The sequence below is a fragment of the Tachysurus fulvidraco genome, chromosome 5 (assembly GCF_022655615.1).
Source record: "Tachysurus fulvidraco isolate hzauxx_2018 chromosome 5, HZAU_PFXX_2.0, whole genome shotgun sequence".
NCBI classification, from domain to species: Eukaryota; Metazoa; Chordata; class Actinopteri; order Siluriformes; family Bagridae; genus Tachysurus; species Tachysurus fulvidraco.
In genome coordinates this window covers 12,076,842-12,093,073 of record NC_062522.1, presented here as the reverse complement: position 1 = coordinate 12,093,073, position 16,232 = coordinate 12,076,842, and the positions used below count along the sequence as shown (strand labels likewise).

Genomic DNA, 16,232 nt, shown 5'->3' with positions numbered 1-16,232 from the left:
GGGAGAAACGTCACTTCCGGTGACAACATATTAGTAGTAATATATGTTGAAGGTCGTTTCCATCTGTTGTTGTTGTTGTTGTTGTTGTTGTTGTTGTTGTTTTACGTCGTAAAACAATGAGTTATATTTATTTCATGTTTAAACTCGTATTTGATTTACTCAAAAGATTTTATACAACACGATACTATACTTATATATAGTATTCAATAAAAGTATGTGTTTTTGTGAAGTAGGAAACACTATACGTCGTATTGATTTATTGTAGTGAAATTATAAAATGTAATGTTGTTAACACGAGGGTATGTATAGCGTGTTTGGGAAATAATTAAATAATAAAGAAATCACACGATCAGAGTGCGAAATGTCTGTTTTTTGTCACCGACAGATGGCGCCATTGTGCCGTGTTTACAAGAAACAGACTGATCATCGAAAGCGTTCATATCGTCTCAGATTTACTCTCCTTCTGTCAAATGGTTTATTAAATGTGATTTAAGCCTTGTTGGGTTTATTACTCAGGAGTTTTCTCCACTGTTAATCCTGTTTGCATTGTAATGTTTTATCTGCGACGGAAATATTACTGATTTTTCATCAACTTTAGATGCCACTGTATACTGAATATTAGCAGGGATTAGTTTGTGAAATATTCTTATCTCCAGGTGCTTTTATCGGTTTAAATGGCAAATAACAACACGAATACTTCGTGGAAAACAACTGTTATTGTCAGTACGTCCCTTCAGGTGAATAGCTTGAACTTTTTCCATTAGCTTTTAGCTAACTATCTAGCTAGTCTTCTAGAGTTTAGCCTCTATTTAAGATTAACGTTACACTTAACCTTAATTATTTTTGTTTCCTTGACAGAATAAGGAAATTACAGTGCTGCTTTTAGCACAAGAACATCTACTTCGCTATTCAGACAGTATTGAACCCGGTACACTTGTCTTTCCTCTCTCAGGTAAAATTAAACACACCCCTATACACCGGGCACATTCAAACCTTTTAAAGATTCTTTGCACCTAAAGTCACTCATGTTTTTTTGAGAATAATGAAGGGATCCCATGCAGATACAGGGTGAATGTGTAATATACAACACAGCCCCGAGCTTAGGCTTGAAACAGGGATATAATATGACTAAATGAACCAGAGTTGAGACCTACTGATCTGTAAGTTAGACGAGTACCAGCGTGTTACACTGTACATTTTTTTGCTAATCACCATACCGAATCATCTCTACTAAATGTTTTTCCAGTCAGATGTCCATCCTACCCTTCTGTAATATTTGTCCTCGCATGTTGCAAATGTGAAACGCTCATGTCGGGTTTTCTCTACAACATTAGAAGGATTTGGCCATTTTTGTCCACACAGGCTGCACAGGTACTTGTTCAGTCTCCTGTCATCTTAAGACTGGACTACTGCAATTCCTTTGAACGGAATTCGTCCTTTGCAAATGATCCAAAATGTAGCTGCATGACTTGTTTTCAACTTGGTTTTCAACTTGGTCTCACACACCTCACTGCTGTGCTCCAACCACTGACTTCCGGAAGTTGCACGTGTCAGATTCAAAACACTGATACTTGCCTACAAAGCCAAAAATGGACCAGCTCTCTCTTAGAGAACTTATCACTCCTTACACTGCACCTCACTCACTCAGATCTACCCCTCACTCCCACCATCTACCAATCAGTCCCACCATCTACCGCTCAGTCCCACCATGTACAGCTCAGTCCCACCATCTACCGCTCAGTCCCACCATCTACAGCTCAGTCCCACCATCTACCGCTCAGTTCCACCATCTACCACACAGTCCCACCATCTACAGCTCAGTCCCACCATCTACCGCTCAGTCCCACCATCTACCGCTCAGTCCCACCATCCACCGCTCAGTCCCACCATCCACCGCTCAGTCCCACCATCTACAGCTCAGTCCCGGCATCTATTTTGGCACTGCGGCGGTTGAATGAACATCCTAGATGTCCGAACAGCTGAGTCACTGGTTATCTTTAAATTACGATTGAAGACCTACCTCTTGCTGAAACATTTGAACTAGCTCTTTTTCCTGTTTGTTATGTGTATGTTAAAAGAAAAACTGAACAGTTTTAAGTTGATGGTATCCTAAGTCTAAACTAGCGAACCAATGTTAATGTATTCTTTGATAGAGACTTGACAGCACTTTTGTACATCGCTCTGGTTAAGGCTGTCTGCCAAATGCCGTAATGTATGCAATCATCACAGAGATCATTATTTTTCTCAGTTCAGTAAAATGTCTAATTTCTTCTCATTGAAATATCTCATTGGTAAACAGACATAAAGATTATTTGTTTAGGGTGAAATAATAATTTGAGGGTCTGAGACCCTTAGGGATGTGTAAAGTGTATTTTATTATTTTATTGTTGTTTTGGTTTTTTTGGAATGGTTAAAGTCACAACCAGTATATCTGATTTTCTGTACCTTTTACTTCAGATTAGTGTGATTTGAATCTCATGTCCAGGTGTGGCATTCTTGTTGATCACAAGTGAGGAGTTTCCTGAAACTGAGTGTGAAGAATTCTTTAAAAAGATTGAAAAATTCATCCAGGTCCACAGAAACAGCTTTCTTTTGCTCCAGGCACGGGCGTATGGTGCAAGAGAATTGAAAATTGTGTCTGCAGTGCAGAACAGGTACAAAAAGAAAAAACTGTGCTTTAAAAATCTCTTGCTTCTCTTGGTTGCTGAGTTTTTTAAACATGAATAAATGAGTTGTTAATAATATTGAACTTACATCTCATAAGCTGTATTTTGATTTCTCTACCAGGTTCTTTGGCAGTAACCTCAAAATCTTACCTGTCCATAGCACTGTGGACACTGTCAAAGGAATGATGACCATCGCTAAAGTAAGTAGCAGAACATATAATCGTATTTACTTGCATCTTTTATCACTTTATTATACTTTTAATTATACTGTATTATGTTTGTACAGCGCTCTATATTCAATTTGTGGAACAGCCATATAGTTACATAAAAAAGTTTGCAAACCTTAGACAATTATCTGGATTAATGAATTGATTGCTCATAAAATGTCAGGATAGTCACAGATCTGTTCATCTGTGACATGAAGTCATACAGCAGACATGCATATTTATACAAATCAACATCAGATTGGTTTAAAAAGAAGACATTTTGTGTTTTTAAATGGCCAGAGCATAAAACCAACTTGTATGGTGAATATGGCTGTTTTATACAAAGACTAGAGATAAAGTGATGAATAGTGATGAAACATCCTAGGGAGAAACAGCATAAACATTCCTATTTAGAGTTGTGCAGGTTTGATCAGCAGTTGTATCAAATATTTGGTGGAGATATTTGATGCTCTTGTGTTCAGTAACACTACAAAACATCTATTTTTCTGTATTATTAGTTTAATCAGATTGCTTGTTTTTATGATCACATTTTATGAGCGATTAAAACAATTTTTTTTTTTTTGCAACTATACATGTATTTTTCATGTATTACCTAGTTTTATTATAACAGTCACAGTGCAGTTATATATTGCAGGCCACCAGTAGACCACACAAGGACAGAGTGCGGGAGCGGATGCATTTAGCTCAAGCTCAAATCATCAAACACAGCCATGAAACTTTAAAGAAACTGGACATTTTTAAGGTCATTTAATTTCCACCAGCTTACAGTCTTACAGTCAGAGTGTCATCATCTTTAGATATAAAAGCACAAAGTACACAAACACTAGCCATGCAGCCACACTTCAACACACACACAACACACACACAACAGTTAATCACCTTTATGTTCTAGTCTGCTTTTTTAAGAGCTTACCTAAAAGTTAAGACTAACTGCTGCCTTCAGAATGTTTTCTATTACAGCATCTACAAAGATTTTCTATTAACAGCACACTGACAGTATTCTGCAATGTATATGTGTTTTCCTTTGTCTAAGTAAACAACATATTCTTGAATAGAGATTTTTTTATTTTCTAGCAGGTTTAACACATATTTAACATGCAGTACCTACTGCTCACACCTAATATTGCTTTTAATATTACAAGTCAACCCAGCAAAGGAAAAAGCAACCACGGCTTGGACAACATCACACTCTCTCCTCTAGGATCTCCTCTATTCGGATGACAAGACTCTCCATCAGATCATATGTAACAAGTGCACACTGTAATACCTGAAATGACAAAACAGGTCCGTTTTTATCTTGACACTCACTGACTTACTGTAGAAGGATATGAGGAGAGAGAGGATTTACCTTCTCCTGTGCCTCACAGGGCATTCCAGCTAGCGCTTTGTTTTTCACAATCATACGTTGAACTGATTTGTTTCCTGAGGCCTCTTTCAGTTCTAGAGATAAAAAATGATAAGATGTTCTTATATAAAGTAATAAAGTAGAATAATAATATTATTGATACTTGGGTATGCTTTTTCAAATGACATTGCTAACAATAATAGATGGAAAGCTCTTTTGCCAACAGTTAAAATGATTTATCATCAATTAAAAATGAAAACCACTTACCCCTTACTGTGACCTTTTTGTCCTCATGCAGTCTCTTTAGTTCTGACCCATAGTATGATTTTGACATGGTGAGACATACACGCAGTATTTTTATGTAGCTCTCAGCAATGTCACAAAGCTCTGTCCAAATACCTGTCTGAACAAAGACAAATGCATTGGACATCCCATTCATAGAGCTTCATCTGTTCCATTAAAAGACAGATTTACAGACTTACAGATTTGCTTCTCTCTCTGATGAGAAGATATCTCAGAAGATTTAGAGACACCATGACCCTACAATATATCAAAGATGGAAAATACATACATATATATATATATATATATATATATATATATATATATATATATATATATATATATATATATATACACACACATTAGTCACTTTAAAAGGAGCACCTGAGTATCTGCTCAGCTTATAATGCAGATACACGTAAAGAGCTTTGGTTAATGTTCATATCAAACATCAGAATGTTGGAAAGTACAGTACAGTCTCTGTGACGATGATTTCATGGGAAGATCATATACAACAGTTTATAGATTATTCATTGAATGGTGTGACAATGGTAAGCAGAAAAGCATCTCAGAATGCATGACATATCAAACCTGTAGTGCTCAGTAAAAAAAATTTAAATCACATGTTACAGTTCACATGTTGCTCCAGAGCAGTTTATGTCAATCACTCATTCTGGTCTTTTTTTATGAAGGACACAGTATCTGCCCTACAGCACCCACCTGCCTGCCATATGCTGTGTGCTGTAGGATCATGGGTATTTTCCTGGAATCATCAATAAATAATTGTCAAGGCTGAATGATATCATTTGAATAAAACATTTCTCATGGCAGAGGCAGGTGGCATATATGGATTGTGTGTTCCAATTTAGGTCTATGTTTTTACAGATTAGCATATCAGCTCAGATATTTTACATTACAGTACTTTCATGCTTACCCTTTAGATCTATTCAGTAATTATAACCTAATTATAACCTAACTTCTTTGTAAGCCCCACCTGTTAGGGAACAGTGAAAGGGATTAATTACAAGATATAACACAGCCACTAGGACATGTCAGACATTTTATTGCCTGCACAGCGCTCTTTAGACATGAGCATGACTCATTTCATGACTTTGTAACAGTTCACATGGATTTACTTGTAAGTATAGAGCAAAAGGTTAATGGTTGGGGCCAGGGTCAGCATTCTTATGTTTTTCTACTATCTCTTCTATATTAAGTGGAATGAATTTGTGATTATTTGTTGAAAGTCATACAAGGTTGAGTTTGTTGAGGTTGAGTTTATTTTTGTTGTTTTGTTTTTTTTCCAGAAAGAATCAACTAATGAGAATTAATGGACTAATGAGATTATTATTGGAAAAGCACAGATAACTGAAAAGGGGGAGGAATCAGAATTTTAAAATCATTCTGAATAATTCAATAGGCTAACATCTATTATCATAGGCTCTGATGCTTAAAACAATTCTTCTCTACATCATTATGAGTGGCGACTTTACAGTTGGTCTACCACTGAATTGGATCAAAGTCTGTCACATGTCAATCAGAGGCCGAATTCAATTATCTCGTGTTATATTGTATACTAGCAGATTCGCTGGTATTGTGAAATCAAATCTGAGGTTTAAAACGTAAAGGTCTCCAAACACCAGATTATATGCACATAAAATAAACATGTATTGTAGTGAGAGTTGATTTCTTTGAATGAATGAAACAAGTATTTAGTACACAAGCAGTAACCTGCCCACCTGTCCATCCCATGCAATAAGTCCGTCTCTGGGCCTTGAGGTAAGCTCAGCGTGTTCCTCAGGAGCGCTAGCAGTAATGTCCCCTTAAACCAGCTGCCCATCTGTCCATCTGACTACAAACACAAGTCAGATCATGGTAGAGAAAGAGCAGAAAAAATATCATTTTCTCCTGTTAAAAATAATACGAGTAAGAGGAACCCAAATCATGCAATGTATCTAGCACTGTTTGGTTTTTGTTTTAAAACAAAACAGTGATCTGTATTAATGTGTTTAGTAGCAGCACTAACTTTCTGGTGTATGCATTAACATGAGGACATGTTTCAAATGATGATTATTTTTCCCCAGATAACACAGAACATTATAAAATCTGAGATTTAAAATATTTTTTCAGCCACAATAATAAGCATTAAAGTACAATCAAATCAAATTTTATTTGTCACATACATACTGTATAACATACCGGGTACAGCATGCAGTGAAATGCTTTTTGCATCTGTCCGGTATTTAAGCATAAAAACAATGCAATTATTGATAAAATAAATAAATAAAACCAAAACCAAAAGGAGATAGATAAATAAAAAGTATAAACTATATAAAAACTATAGAAAATATGAAAAATATATGTGAGGGGAAAATGATGTATATACATAAATATATACATCAATGCGTATGGTTTTTAATGATTTTCCTTAAAGTGTCTATGTGTGGTATGGTGTGTATAGAGTGTATAAAGTGGCACTGTGCTGTGCAAGTCCAGAGTTAAAGTGACGGTACAGATTTAAAGTGTTGTAGTGCAAAAAAGGTGTAAAAAAGTGTTTCACTTTTCAAGTTTCGCTTTGATAATTGTAGTTACAATTGTGGCTCGTAATGTGAGTCAGAGAACATGACCTGCATCTGACCTTGCTTGAATTCTCCACTTGATTTTTGATGTTTGTGAGAATAACACTTTCCACTCCTGCGTGCTGACTTGTTTTCATTATGCACCTGGGATTGTATGAAGTGCATTATTAACCTTCTGCATAAAATCTGTTATATATTATCTTACTCTATGACAATATACAATATATTGAGAAAGTTGTATCACGAGATACCTGAAGAATTTATGCTTCGCTTCCCAACTGAGTTTCTCTATAAAAAGCTGAAACACCACTAGAGCCTTTACTCTCTGAAAAAGGCGAGGAATTATCATAAAATTGTATTACTTAGGCACATTTATTGAAATATATAATAACTAGTGATTACACCACACTTACCAAATGCTGGATAGGACAGTCGGTCATGATGTGAATTAGGTTCTGTATCATGAAAAGCAAAAATATTAATAATTACAATTACTTATTTAAAGTGAGTTGGGTTTAGAAACAGTCCACCAAGCAAAAATATACAGCAACACAATATTTAGTGTGTTAGGACCTTTTTAAAGACGTCTAATCGTTGATAGAGTGAAGGGTTCTGTAAGAGGAGGTTTATCTAATATTTATAGAATGAAGGAATCTTGGCTGTCAGCACTTTGTAACCGTCAGTAAGTTTTCCACCATGGGAAAGTTTTCAGACCAGATTTTTACACCTTCAGGTTTCTCGTCATCATGAGAAATCGTATTGTTGTTATTGTAGTCGTCCTTGTTGGGGTTTTTTAAATGTCTTTTTAATAAGAAAAGCGGATGAAGGAACAACTGTTTATAGTTGGCAAGTTATATGGAATTAACTATTGTGTATTTTGTAGGTTTACTAACATTAAATGAAAGACGTCATTCATTAATAAGTTCAGAATTGTATTTGTTGACAAGTTGCTGTGGAATAAGAGGAATACACATTTTGGCATTTCCTGTTATTTTTTCCTGAAAAATATTCAACTTTCGGGTGGTAATGAGAAGAGATACACATTTATTTATTCCTGATGGGGAAATTCAAGGTGACTAGTTCTCTGCTTTGTGTTCATTATTAGCAGTAGTGCAAAGTTGAACATTTTCATCAAGCAAAAGTATCCAGATAAAGCATTTACACTGAAAATGAGAACTGAGTCTGATTTATTCCAATTGCGTCTGATTTATTCTAATTGAGCATCGAAAAAACAGTGTAAATCTACAAGTTAACACTTTTCATTTAAAGCCCCAGCTCACACAACTATACCAAGAATAGTCCACCACCTGAATGATATCAGGTCAGCAGTTGTCCGAAGCAATAATTGTATACTTAGAAAATGCACCTAGATGGTATTTGTACCTGACAACCCAGTGTAACACTTCAGAGCATTTGTGTATTGACTGGCTGTCTAGTGATTGTCTTACTTGTGTAACTGTGTGAAAAATCTTCTGCTCCAGCAACTCTACTGGAAGACTGTGGTCCAGAACTCTCTCCAAGCTTTTAACATACAAGTCCTAAAGAGACAGAGTCCCAGTAAGAGGCATAATAAATTCACTGATCACTGATTACAGACATTATCACATGACATGCTGGAGCATAACCTCATCTTACCAAACCTTTCAAGATCCATGGTTCATCTTTTCTGTGAAAAAAAGTGCAGTTGTGTTATTTTAATGTAATATAAGACGGGCTACTGTTACTTATAGAGAGAGAAAAAACGTTGTTAAATTACCTGCCCAGTAAAATGTTGATGTACTCCATGTTACACTGCAGGATAAACACTGGGCTAAAATTGTGAAATGAAATGTGATATGAGAACTGTGTTTCAAAAAGTTTTAGACAATAAGTTATACTTATCCATTCTGCCTGAAAATATGTTTATTGATTTTGGTAGAATTTAGCTGGGGTTTGAAAATGACTGTCTAATAGCTAGCACAGGATATACTTGGATTTCTCTTTTGTTTTGTTTTATATGAAATTGCTTTCAATTATTTTAAAAACTCAGAAGGCCAATTTGCATCCTATGTTAATAAGTTTGGTAAAGACTTGCAAAATAAAAAAGACAAAAAGCAGACCTTTATTAATGTATCCTACCTGAAGACTGCAGGAAACAGCTCAATGGCAATAAGCTGGACGAAGAGCAAGTAGGCCAGGCAAGCCCTTGATTCAGGCAGGTGACTGTCATCTTGCACAACTCTCTTGTCTTCCTTCCCTCTCAAGGGATAGAAGAGCAGGAGATTGGGCAGAGGCTCCTGGATAGCTGATAGAGTGCTCTAAAATGAAGCATAAATGAGAATGTGGAAAGCACCTTTACATTATTTTAATATGGAAGAAAGCTTGTGTAGCTCACCATGATCTCTGTGGCAAAGTTCCAGAGGGGAGAATTGTGAGACTTGTGAGTCTCCCGATCAAGTTGAGCTTCAAGGAGAGGTTCCCTTAGACCTTTCATGCAGCTTCAAGCAAAATGCATACAAGGACACAATTAAGACTTTGAATACGAATACTAGTAACTGGTGTCATTCAGAGTGAACAAAATAGGAGAAAGAAGCAAGGTCAAGGTAGCACACCACATTCTCTATAATGTTTTTTAACACTACTTTGAATAATTGCAAAGTTATAGAATAAACGTACAATTTGTAAAGTACGGTCCTCATTCTCGAATGATACGTGCTTGCCATTGGACTCTTTGCATCTTGACTTTTGACTTCCTGCACAAATGGCTGCACAAAGGTCAGAAGAGCAGTGCAGCAGCGACAGAGACCGTGCATGTCTTCCCCTTCCTGTTTGTGTGTGTATGGTACCGGTAGCTTCGAGATCTGTTTGTGCAGAGCATCCAGGGCCAGGCTCAACAAGGCAGGCTTTGAATCACCAAGCCTCATCAGCACTGTGTGTATTGGGGGGTGGGGTGGGGTGGGGGGTGTAGTAGACAAATCAGTACTGTAATTACTTCTGGAGACTGCAGGGGGAGACACATTCTACAATTTCCTATGTACGTGTTTTGAAGTGGACAAGTTCATGCTCTTTTGGCTAGTCATTGTAAGACGGTTATCACTAACAGGTGTTTATAGTTCAAAGTGATAATAGTTCAACGATATTAATCTGTGGTGTTGGGAAACCTGCATGCAGTTATGTTTGTAATTATTGCTAAAGTTATCAGCTCCAATTGTCTCATATTTGAACTGTAAGTGCTGACAACAAGCTACAGCAGGTGCTCGATTACCTGGTTGAATCTGTTGCATGAGCAGAGTGATGGTGTCTGCAATCACAACAGGATCAGTTTCCTCCACTTGCTTGATCAAGACGTCCAGGATTTCGTCTGCATTGCAGATCTACAGAGGACAAACATTGTTTTCAAACTCTCTTTAACTCAGTCATGTTTGATTATATATTTTATAGATTATATACTTACCTGTATGAGGTGTGTGATCACAGCCTGACAGTGTACGGAATCCTTCTCTTTCTTCACCACTTCCTTAATCAGTGGCCCTATGAGACCACTACCCATAGATTTCACTATGTCCTGAATAAAAATAAACCACTTAACTGAAAGGTAAGTAAATATTTTTGACATTTTATAACACAGCACTGATGAGATCTCTCTTTTCGGTCAGATTTTCTTTTTCTATTCGGTCGATTTATCTGTAACTTACACTCTAGTGCCTGCTGTGATTCAAATAAGTTAATTATTAAGAGTAATGTTTGTTCTAATACATTATTGTTTTTATAGTATTAGTATATATAGTATAGTATAGTATAGTCAGTTTGTTATTTAACAAAGACAAATGTCTCATCATTACTAAGGTGAAACTTTCTGTGTGGAGATGTTTAACATTAATGGAAGGGGTCTTCATTGTCAGTTTTAACAGTCACCAAATTTTCCACCACAGGAAAGTCTTCAAAGCAGTTAACGCCTTCTGGTTTCTTGTGTGCAAGACAAGATTTTTTTGCCTTCTTAACTTAGAAGAGAGACAGAGAAAAGAAAGAAGCATGTGAGGACTAATAAATGTTTATAATTGCTACAACATAAGTAATAGCAACTTGACATTCTCACTGATGTTCCAAGAAATTAAACGCACAGTATGCTAACTAGAAACAAGACATTTTAAAACACGTTGTTGAGGTAAAAGAGAAATAAAACACTTCACTTTGGTTGCTAAAAGTAAACTCCACTTAATGTCATGCTGCACCACAACAACATTTGCAGTTCTAACAGCACATGAGTGAAGTGTTTTATTTCTTACTGAACCTAAGTTGAAATGGTTTGATGCACCTTGTGCAGAGATTTTTGCTTTCTGAAGAAGACATTTTAAATTTCACTTCCCTTTGTACATGCATGAAAAAAGCATGTTTCCTGTTATTATTATACCTTAATATCTGACACTGATTTTATTTTTTATTTTTTTTATCTACACAGACCCTGATCTATTGAATGGACTTCTGGTTTAAAACACACATGCTCCTGAGGCTCAGGAAAGGAAACAGTGAAAGGGACAGGAGAAGCAGATGCACTTAATGGAGCACTGCTTCTAAGGGCTACCAGTGGAGCGAGAAATCTGACTGATTTGTAGTTACATTTTTACACCCAAGGGGTGAGGAGGCAAGTCAGTTAGGAATTAGGGCAAAGTGATGGTTTTGTAGGAACAGCTACTTCCTGGGGTTCACGGTCCTCAGTGGGACAGAATGATGGCAGAGTTGTGACTGCTGCAGTAACTGCTTATGTCTATGGGATTTGAAATTGAAAAGCTTCCTTATTGTTTCTTTTTCATTTTTTTTTTCATTAAAATCTGTTGATTGTAAGCATAGAAAATGAAATGTATGATTTGCAACCGTGTGAAACACTACGTGGAACATAATCACAAATCTTTTTAAGCAACACTTTTGCAGAAGCATGTCAACATACTTCCACATTCACCTGATTTTTCTCATCGCTGATAAAATCCAGCAGTTGTGCACTGTCACCCTGAGCAATGCACATTTGACCAACGTTCACAAAGAGTTCATGATCTTCTGCTTTCAAATCTTTTCCCTGGGTATTTCGCTGAAACACAATTAATAATAATATTCTTATTATTCAAACAATTTAATTTGCACATTTTACGTTTTGCGTAAAGCGATGCACTTTTAATTAATGTGTATCCAGTTACATTAATCAGCATTAATTTCTGGGTATTTTCTGACTTTGTAGTCATAGCATACCCTAGCACTGTATTCTCGTATATTATAACTCAAACGTGAATGTGTGCATTATAATCCTAATACCGTTTATGAGATGGAATAATAAATCTAGTGATAGCACTTTATTTTACAGTACATCAAGTACTGTATAGAGATTAGCTAGTAATAACATAAAATAATGTAGCAAGTAGCTAGTATGTCATAGGGACATTTGTGTTAATATGTAAACATGGGGATATTCTTGTACATATCAAGTTATGTATAAATGATCAGGTTTCTACTCAAGGATTCACATACAGTGGTGTGAAAAAGTGTTTGCTCCCTAAATCTAATAACAGGTTGGGCCACAATTAGCAGCAAGAACTGCAATCAAGAGTTTGTGATAACTTGCATTTAGTCTGTTAGAGTGCTGTAGAGGAATTGGATGTTGTCGTGGGGTCTTTTGTGACATCTTGGATGAGTCGTCACTGCGCTCTTGGGGTAATTTTGGTCGGCCGGCCACTCCTGGGAAGGTTCACCACTGTTCCATGTTTTTGTCATTTGTGGATAATGGCTCTCACTGTGACTCGCTGGAGTCCCAAAGCTTTAGAAATGGCATTAAAACCTTTTTCAGACTGGTAGATCGGAATTACTTTCTTTCTCGTTTGTTTCTGAATTTCTTTGGATCTCGGCATGATGTGTAGCTTTCGAGGATCTTTTGGTCTACTTCACTTTTTCCGTCAGGTCTTAAATAAGTGACATCATGATTGCAAACAGGTGTGGCAATAATCAGGCCTGGGTGTGGCTAGAGAAATTGAACTCAGGTGTGATAAACCACAGTTATGTTTTAACAGGGGGGGCAAACGCTTTTTCACACTTTTTCCCTTAATAATAAAAACCTTCATTTAAAAACTGCATGTTGTGTTTACTTGTGTTATCTTTGACAAATATTTAAATTTGTTTGATCTAAAACATTAAAGTGTGACAAACATTCATTCATTCATTTTCTACCGCTTATCCGAACTTTCCGGGTCTCGGGGAGCCTGTGCCTATCTCAGGCGTCATCGGGCATCAAGGCAGGATACACCCTGGACGGAGTGCCAACCCATCGCAGGGCACACACACACTCTCATTCACTCACACACTCACACACTACGGACAATTTTCCAGAGATGCCAATCAACCTACCATGCATGTATTTGGACCGGGGGAGGAAACCGGAGTACCCGGAGGAAACCCCCGAGGCACAGGGAGAACATGCAAACTCCACACACAAGGCGGAGGCGGATCCCCAACCCTGGAGGTGAGGCAAACGTGCTAACCACTAAGCCACCGTGCCCCCCAGTGTGACAAACATGCAAAAAAATAAATAAAAATTAGGAAGGGGGCCAACACTTTTTCACAGTCCTACAATTCCTTCCATTGCATCACAAAGGGTTTTCTTGTATGTATATGTACCTGGTAATTTTGATCTCTTTGTGGTCTATTACTTTCTAGTTACATACCTATTTTTGATATTTTTGTATACTAATGATGATTGTGTAAACACTGAAACAATAGCTGTTTCTGTCTTAACTATGCACTTACATTTACAACTTGTAAAACAAAGCATGCACCTACTATTACTTGTACATATCATTAAATATTAACATCTGAGTAATTATTGCCTTTTGGATTGAACTATTGAAATCTGAATTAGGTATGTTGTTTTTGGTATGTTGCAAAAAATTCAGTATTACATACTAACTACTCTCTTATTAATTTACTATTAATTACCAGTTTCTTGTCACAGTTTAAAGTAAAGTGTGACCAGTGTAATTCTAACCCCATGTAATTTTAAATTGAACAGTTTTTTATACATCTAAGGAATACAAATACTCTTTCAGACACATGACTTGCTTTTCACTCACCCATCTCTGAATGACGTCTTCCATTGGATTCGCTGTCACGGTTGAGCGTCCTGCGACAGTCTGCCGTCTACAAATGGCCTCAATCAGCTCTGGATTAGTCACTATCCCTCTCTGCTCTTTGATCACAGAGATTTTTTTGGAATGATACATACACAAAAGAGTCTAGCAAGCCATGATGTCGAGACTGAAGTGTATGAAAGGACAGCAGCATGGAGAGATCTCTTTGTAAAGCTTGTATTAAGCACAGTGCCTGAGCGTCTGCTAATAGGATTACAATATACAAGATTAGCAATTTGACATGCACTCGAGCAGGACACGTTTCTCGAAAGCTCTAGAGAGGAATCACTCAAACCCAAAAATTCATGTTAATCATTTCACTGAACTCTCTGAGGTCCACGGGATATATATATTATTAACGATTGGATTATGTCTGCTTTTTTGACATTCAGTATTCAATACATGTTAGCATTATAGATCATACAGAACACACTGACTTACAATAGTTCTCTCAGACGGTGGTTATTTAAACATGTCATGCCATGATAATATTAAAAAGGCATCCGTGATTGCTTGGGTTGTGGGTTCTTTTTATACACAAAGCCTTAATCCAACATTTCTCCAATGTATGAAAGCTGATATGGGTCATGTGTTTGACTTCCTGCTCAGTGTATGGATAGAAGACCCTGATTTTAGCTCAATGGATGAGGACAAGGTTTGAGCACTAGGATTTAACCTGCAGCTGGTTCGATGGTTTGCTCTGTCTATTGCTGTGTGATGAAAGGACAAACACAAAAGGCATAGTGCAAATAGAGTGTATGGAAGAGCACGCCTGTCGCGTGTCTGCTTCAGATTTGCTCTTGCTTAATTGGAGACTGCTGATTCAGTGTTTTGACAGCAGACAGTGATGTTTATTGGGAGTTAGGAAAGAAGTGTCTCTCTGCTAGACGACGCTGACAGATCTATAGGGCTGGTGATGTCAGATGTTTGACATTTCTCTTGTCGTTTCCTCATTGTTTATTTGAGACACAGCGGAAATGCATTTAAAAAAGATATACAGACTTTACAGGGCAGATTCACTGAACCTGTGCTTATTAAACCTGGGTGGTTTTGTGAGTACACAGATTAAATACCTTTTGCATGCATGTGTATTATGAAACACTCTTCAAGTAATCCAACTGCTCATTGTTCAGTATGGGCTTTGCTAAAGGCATGTGTTAAGTAGCAGACCTGCATCAGGTCACTGCTATCACATAACCATGTATTTTTTAAAAGGCACCAGCAACAAGACAACACCTCCGTAACCTGATTACCTGACACACACATTGACCTTTCAGGCTTAGATCTCAGAACACTGTGGCATCTGTATGATATTCAGCACATATTAATTAACACAGGAGTTGTCCTGATTTCACCACTCATGATTATGAAGTATATCTTATCCTATTAGATTTTAAAAAGAAGTAGTAAGCCAGAACCGTAGTTTCTTTTAATACCTTCTGATAGTTTTAAGCACTGTGGTCTTCAGAGAATTTGTCAGAGATTGAAATTGTCTACCAAAAATTGCCCCCGGTGCCCAGTTACCATGTCAAAAAAACAGTGATCTCTTTAAAGCTATATCCCCTGTGAATCTGTGTTAGCTTCACATACCCTACCCATTGCTAGACTGATGCTCTTAGCCTTTTGAAATTCACTATAATCATCCTAACCAATGTTAAATGAAAATGTTTTGCTATGAAATGAACAGGAAAATACTGTACAGTACTGTACATACTGTACTGTTGTGTTAATGTTATCCGCAAAGGGAAAGTCTGCAGCCAATCAGAAGCCTCACTCAATTCCACTTGTTTATTTAATTGATTTTGGTCTGCAAACAACAATTTGTTTTGGTTCCTGTTTACCTGAAATGAAAACCTAAAGCCACGCCGGCCCTTTGTAGATAACATTTAAATGTTATGTGAAACGAGTTTCTGTAATAGCGTCTTTAATAGGGGTCCTTCATTATCAATTTTTTTTTCTGCATCACAGGATAAGGAGAAATTTGAGCT

At 36.9% G+C, this 16,232-nt stretch overlaps 2 protein-coding genes across 3 annotated transcripts; one reads left to right on the top strand and one right to left on the bottom strand.

Moving 5' to 3' along the window:
- Positions 1-119: 119 nt before the first annotated feature.
- Positions 120-4,500, top strand: LOC113642951 (protein SPO16 homolog). Of its 2 annotated transcripts, XM_047813663.1 has the most exons (6): positions 120-737; positions 859-952; positions 2,486-2,654; positions 2,788-2,866; positions 3,528-3,635; positions 3,971-4,500. In XM_047813663.1, the coding sequence occupies exons 1-6, from the start codon at positions 675-677 to the stop codon at positions 3,974-3,976; spliced, it is 519 nt and encodes a 172-aa protein (XP_047669619.1). In that variant the 5' UTR covers positions 120-674; the 3' UTR covers positions 3,977-4,500. The 2 variants fall into 2 exon arrangements, with proteins under 2 accessions (XP_047669619.1, XP_027002592.1); XM_027146791.2 differs by having other exon boundaries at positions 3,528-4,500.
- Positions 4,033-12,312, bottom strand: glmnb (glomulin, FKBP associated protein b). The gene is made up of 18 exons (XM_047813614.1): positions 12,302-12,312; positions 12,036-12,186; positions 10,533-10,643; positions 10,344-10,452; positions 9,755-10,007; positions 9,474-9,576; positions 9,218-9,396; positions 8,856-8,909; positions 8,735-8,765; positions 8,548-8,637; positions 7,513-7,554; positions 7,351-7,424; positions 7,159-7,243; positions 6,260-6,372; positions 4,721-4,778; positions 4,506-4,641; positions 4,242-4,333; positions 4,033-4,160 (listed from the first exon to the last, which is right to left on the bottom strand). The coding sequence occupies exons 1-18, from the start codon at positions 12,310-12,312 to the stop codon at positions 4,077-4,079; spliced, it is 1,776 nt and encodes a 591-aa protein (XP_047669570.1). The 3' UTR covers positions 4,033-4,076.
- Between the last annotated feature and the right edge of the window lie 3,920 nt (positions 12,313-16,232).